This window comes from Drosophila albomicans, chromosome 3, assembly GCF_009650485.2.
Source record: "Drosophila albomicans strain 15112-1751.03 chromosome 3, ASM965048v2, whole genome shotgun sequence".
NCBI classification, from domain to species: Eukaryota; Metazoa; Arthropoda; class Insecta; order Diptera; family Drosophilidae; genus Drosophila; species Drosophila albomicans.
In genome coordinates, this window is record NC_047629.2 from 40869969 (window position 1) to 40876135 (window position 6167).

At 37.1% G+C, this 6167-nt stretch overlaps 1 protein-coding gene across 4 annotated transcripts; it reads left to right on the forward strand.

The window, feature by feature from the left end:
* Window positions 1–4729: 4729 nt before the first annotated feature.
* LOC117568509 (uncharacterized) lies at window positions 4730–5804 on the forward strand. Of its 4 annotated transcripts, none has more exons than XM_034249209.2 (4): window positions 4730–4832; window positions 4888–5004; window positions 5064–5411; window positions 5462–5804. In XM_034249209.2, coding segments are annotated over exons 1-4 (501 nt in total). In that variant the 5' UTR covers window positions 4730–4831; the 3' UTR covers window positions 5497–5804. The 4 variants fall into 4 exon arrangements, with proteins under 4 accessions (XP_034105100.1, XP_034105101.1, XP_034105099.1 ...); XM_034249210.2 differs by having other exon boundaries at window positions 5474–5804; XM_034249208.2 differs by having other exon boundaries at window positions 5064–5418; window positions 5474–5800.
* The last annotated feature ends 363 nt before the right edge of the window (window positions 5805–6167 follow it).

Genomic DNA, 6167 nt, shown 5'->3' on the forward strand with positions numbered 1-6167 from the left:
CAGACAGCTTGGAAAGAAAGCCAAGTGAAGTCAACGCTTGCCACATGACTTTGCCTCTCGCATCCATCAAGAGCGCTCAACGTGGGCGTTGGGATTCAGTTCATCTCTCCCTCCCTCACACACTTCTCCCTCTCTCTCTTTCTCTGTCTCTGGGAAGTATCTTCAATTGTTGTGCGTTGCGCTGATTAATCATGTTACCACTGACAGCTCAACTTTGCGTTCAAGCTGCTTATTAAATTGGCTTAAGATTGCTAGATAAACGTAATAAAAAAATAAAAATAAACAACAACAAAAACGTCTCAGATACAGATATATCGAGAGTACGTGTAGGTATGAGGACCCCACAAATTGATAAATGCACAAATCGCATTGGCAGCCAGCCACAAGCACAACCACAGTCAGAGTCAGAGTCACAATCTCAGTCTCCATTTAGTTTGGTGGTTGCCTCAATGCACCCACTTGAAAGTTAACTCTCGGAACAAAGCGCGTTTCATATGAAATTGATGCGATTTCAGTCACATCGCATCGCGTGTGTCGCCCCTCAGATACATATACATATACTTATATTGTATACATTGATATATGTATCTCGTTATTATTTTCAATTAATTTGTGTGCTTTTGTTGTGCTCATTTAAGAGGCAAATCAAAATGAAAATACGTACAAAAAACAATGCCAAATTGTGCATACAAATACGAATTGAATCGCATTCAATTGAGTCCTCAAGTGGGTGTACTGTTTATTATGCCAATCTGGTTAATGTGCCAGTAGAGCTCTCTTGATATATGCACATACTTACACACATATAGGAAGTCAATACAAAACAATCATAATAATTAAATGAATTCATCAAAATGATAGCTAAAGCTAAATCTGTGCGATTCTCGAGCTAATTTCGCAGTTTGACTTGGATTTCCTTAATTATTCGATTAATGATTGAATCATCTTCCTTATGTAAGTCTAGAAACTCTTTATAGAATCTGAGCTCAGTCAGTAAATGGCATAATTAATTATTTTAATTGAAAGCGTTTTACAGGTCTAATAAATATTTCATTAATAATTGCACCCTTAAATTGTAAAATAAAGCACACAAAATAAAAAAAATAAATCTACATTTTTGTGTTGTTTTCTTAAGTATTATAAAATACTAAACTCCCATACTTCTATTTCATATTAATCACTTTTTTTAATTCTATTTTTTCGAATGCTTGAACGAGTTCATTTCGATTCGTTCCCCAAAGTTTGAATGACTTCATTAAAACTAGTTCCCACTTTTTTTTGGCGTTGCCAATCGGTTTCGCTTCAGTCTTTAGTTACACTGTCGAGGGTGACAACTCTGGCGCAATATTTACAATAATGATGCACGCTGTTGGCATATCTTCATTTTATGTTTGTTGGTGAGTAGGAACTTCAGAGTCGCCTCCAACTCTGTGGCCAACTTCTTAGGTTTCCGCAACAACTTTTACTTTCAGGCCAAAACTGAGGAAGAGACAGTGACAACGTCCAGCTGCACACCAGACACCCACAACAAGGCAAAGAGTCGTGGATATAACCCACACACGCCACACACCACAACAACGAGCACCGCAGACAAAACGAGGAGTGAGCGAGCGAGGTTCATCCATTTAAAGTCAACTCAAACATACAAAAGTGCCCATTAGCAAATGGGGGGGACGCACTCGTGTCGTGTTTTGCTCGTGTCGTATCGTGTTGTGTCCCCTTATGTATGTATGTAGGTATGTGTGTGTGTGTGTGTGTGTTGTCTGACTGGCAGTCTGACAGAAGACAGAAGATAGAGGGGCGCAGCCGCAGGCGACGACACAAGCTCACAAGCCTGCCACCAAAAACTGTAAAACAGGAACTCCTCTCGCTAAATGTTAACTGGCCCAATGGTTACCCAATGTTCGGTGCAGTGGCAGGAATGGGAGGAGAAGGAGGAGGAGGCAGACAGAGACGCAGAGACAGAGGCGGGCAGGCAACGCGTGTTGCAGCAACTACTTTGCATACACGCTGCAACATAAACAACGCTGACTAAAAACGGCGACAACTATAATTAAGCTTAATTGCTGTTTAATGTGAGCAACAGACAGCAATGCAGCAGTCTGCACTGGACTCCAACTCGAAGTTTGTTTTTGTTTTTTCTTTATTTTGGTTAGTGCACATTTCTGTTTAATTTATCAGCCGCCCACGCATTGACAGTGACTGCCAAACATTTGGCATACACTCGTGCCTGCATTTAATTTCAACTTAATTATATTTATAATGTTCAATAAACTGGAGTAAAGTGCAGCCAGGTGTTTGACTTTAATCAATGTGATTGCCGGGTAATTGATACTGTCGCTTATCTTGTGGCATTATTGTTTTTCGAGTGTCGGAGAAATTAATTAGCAATTAAAAATGCAGTCGGCCAGCGAGTTGCTCTAGCTTCTAGCAGCGAGCGTTTCTCTTAATCGCGCTGTTGGTAGAAACACTCGTAATTCATATTTATAAATAGGCAAACATTATTCATGGTGTCCAAGCCGAGTCGAGAACCGTAAATTAAATCAAAATCAAAATGTAAACGATATGCTTAGAATTTATAACAAAAAGAGGTAAAGAAAAATAATAATAAAAAGGAAAAATAAAGAACAAGAGCAACCAAAGATTATATGACGAAAGTCAAATTCTCTTCCTTCTGTAAAAGTAAAAATTATCCAATTGGAATTCTTTCTACACAAAAATAGTTTTTCGCAAAAATCTATTATATATATATTCCTTAAATTGTTGTAATTGTAAAATGCTTACATTTTTTAAATAGTATTCATAAAATTCTAAAATTATTGTAAATTGTATTGTATTTTACATTTTTGTTCTTTAATTTAGTATGTTTTAGGTACACATTTTATAATTTTAATGAAAATCAGTAGAAAAATGTTTATATTTTTGTTGTAAAAGAACTATGAAATAAATATTATTTCTTGACTACATTTAATTTATCTATTAACTTTGTTTAAACATTTATCCAAATTTATTTTGTATTATTATATATTATGTTTAAGACGTTTCTCTTTTTTAAAGAAAAATCTAAAAAAAAATGTTTAATTTTTAAATATTGTATAGTGCATGCATTATCGAAAACATAAATTAAATGCATTTCATCTATGTCCATTAAATATGCTCCATAGAATAATGCTGCTAATACTCTATTTTAATATTACCCATTAACATGATTTAATAGTGATATCAATTAATTCATAACTGACTATTATCTCTCTATTTTTGGTATTATAGAATTTAGTTTACAAAATTGTTTCAATAGTTCATGGGCCCAACGGCTTAGGGTATTTAGAAGAGAAAAAACCCATTTGGTCCGTGGCCGCCTACAAATTTGACGGCAAACTGTTTTCCAGGCCGGCCCCGACAGACAGACAGCAGCCGGCATTTGGAGGTTGGGGTTGTTGCAACTTGGCAATCGGCAATCGGCTGTTGCCAGTTCGATGTTGACTGCTTGGCTGAGTTGGCTGACTGGCTGGCTATTGACTATCAGCCAGGCAGGCAGGCCGGCGTGTGACTCAATACCCCAGCTGCAGCAGCGCAGTTGATCGACCGACGATTGGCGACCCAGTGGCGACGACTGATCCATTTGGCAATGAACTTTTCGATATCGAAATATGTATGCATGGGCTAAAAGGCAGATAGAGATAAATAAAGCAAGCAAGCTAGCAAGCAAACCAACCAACAAACCGAACGTGGCGCTGGCAATTTGACTTTGAACTCGGTCAAGTCGAGACACATTTGAAGCTGTTTGCATATTTAATTGAACACCTACAACTGCAACTACCACAGCAACAATAACAACTACAACAGCACAATTGACAACAAATGGTCTGCAGCTGTGTTGGCATAATAATAAGCATTATAATCAGGCGCAAAAGGCTCAATAGGCCAATTGGCTCCCGGCCATGTAAATGTACAGTTACTTTGTCAAAGCGTTAAGTCGTGCCTGACAATATAATGACCATTTATGCAAAAACCTATGGCCTTTCAACCAAATCTCATTAAAACACCCAACAACAAATGCAACACATCAACTCCTACACATTGGTGTAATAATTCGCATAATTCCAAAGATTTCGTCTTGTACTTCTGGATTAACTTCGCCAAGCTCCACTAAATTGTTTGTTTTGTATTGCATAAAGCATACATCATATTACAATTCAATATAATTTTTTACTCATTTTGATTGTTTCCATTGTGTAGAATTGCTATCGTCGATAGTGGTCGATATTTTTTCAAATATGTATGTATCTTTGTATACCCGCAATCTCCGTAGAGTCGGAGAGGGTCTTCAGCAAAGCAGGACAAAAATATTTAAAATAGGAGTACAAAATTATGGATTGAAATAAATATATAAATAGCAGTTAAGGTAAACCTAAAAAATAAAAAATTCATATTATTCGAATATTAATTATTTATTATTTTCAGATAAAGATTGGAAAACCAATTTTATACTCTCATATTTTAAATAAATATGGATTATTTCAAAAACTAATTAAATTATTTTCTTTTACTGCACTATCGACGAAAGATTTTCCTTGCCATCGTCGATAATTTATGGAAGCTATCAAGCACTATCGATAGTCTGCGTCATTCTCCACCTCTAATACATACATACATATCTTATTGATTTTAAATTTGATTTATTTGCCAAAATAAAAAGGTAAATCGAAGCAACCATGTGGAAATGTCAAATTCCAAAGGGAAAACTTTACTTGCTCGACCGTTTTCATTGCTATTTCAGACAAGCTACAATAAACTAGGAGACGTTGACAGAATTTGGAAAAAGTAAAAAAGTATAATTAAAAAAGAAATTGAAAAAGAAAAAGCCATTTAACTAACTCTTTGCAGTGGGTAAAGTGAAGCAGCCACTGCGACGCAGCCAACGCCTTCGTCAAAAGCTTGTTAAAAAAGAAGAATCTGTTGCAACTGCTGCTGGGGTTCAGGTTGCAGGAGTTGCGACCAGAGGTGATGTTGCTGAAGCTGCTGTTATTGTTTTAAAGCCGAATTTAACCAACTCTTTGCAGTGGGTAAAGTGAAGCAGCCACGGCGACGTCGACGCAGCCAACGCCTTCGTCAAAAGCGTGTTAAAAAAGAAAAATCTGTTAAAACTGCTGTTGAGAAAGCTGCCGATGCTGGGGCTCAGGTTGCAGGAGTTGCGACTAGAGGTGCTGTTGCAGAACCTGCCGGTATTGTTCGGCAAGCTGCTGCTGCTTCTAGAGAAGCTGATGGTGCTTCTAGAGAAGCTGGTGCTACTTCTAGAGAAGCTATTGCTCCAGCTGCTGGAGGAGTTGGCATTCCTCATGGTCCTGTCGTGATCATTTCAGTGCTTAAACCTCGGCGTCGAGGTCAGGCAATATTTGCAGTAACTCCGAGTGAGCAGTAAGCAATTGGCCATATTGATTTGCTATTTTATTCACAATAGTTCTGCTTACAGATTTAATGCTTTCTTCGGCTTGAGAAACGAGCCCGGTGTTAATGATGGTGTGCTCTACGAACAACAGACTGATATTCTTACGTATATAGTTGACGTTGTATTATCAATGTCACCCTCTCTGGTTGAGCTGAGTCAACTCAACTCACGCGAGTTCATCAGAAAGTTCTTTAGAATCTATCGCTTTTTAGACGAATTCGGAGAATTTTTTCTCTTTTCTTAAGATTGGTTTATTTCAGAAGAAATAATGTTTTGACAGTTTTTTCTAGCAACTATAATTTTTTCCATGCTTATTAAAATTTGTATTATGAAATCGGCCAACATCTTAATCCATTCTACAAACTAATGGGCTCTTTTATTTTATTCGATCAAATATTATTTTGGTATACGTATCGCTGCGATATTTTAAATGTTTGGCAACGCTGTAAAAGCGCGATATCTTGAGCATTTCTTCAAAAGAGTGGACAATTCTTTTTCACTGGCGGGAAGAACACATCTTATTGCACACGTCAATTTGATTTATTTCTTAAAGTAAAAAGGTAAGTCGGAAGCGTGTAAAATTCCAATTGAAAAGCATTCTTTCAGTTGCTCAGCTGCTCTTATTGCTAGTTGTTACAAGCGAGAATAGTAAGGCGACTTCTAAACGTTTACAGAAATCAAAGAAGAAAATCTTCATTAAAGAAATTTGAAAACCAAA

What these genes read in the sequence shown, in the direction of transcription:
- LOC117568509 (XM_034249208.2), top strand. An exon ending in TGCAGGAGTTGCGACCAGAG is followed by an intron (nt 5,005 to 5,063) that starts GTGATGTTGCTG and finishes AACTCTTTGCAG; the next exon opens with TGGGTAAAGTGAAGCAGCCA. An exon ending in GCAGTAACTCCGAGTGAGCA is followed by an intron (nt 5,419 to 5,473) that starts GTAAGCAATTGG and finishes TTCTGCTTACAG; the next exon opens with ATTTAATGCTTTCTTCGGCT.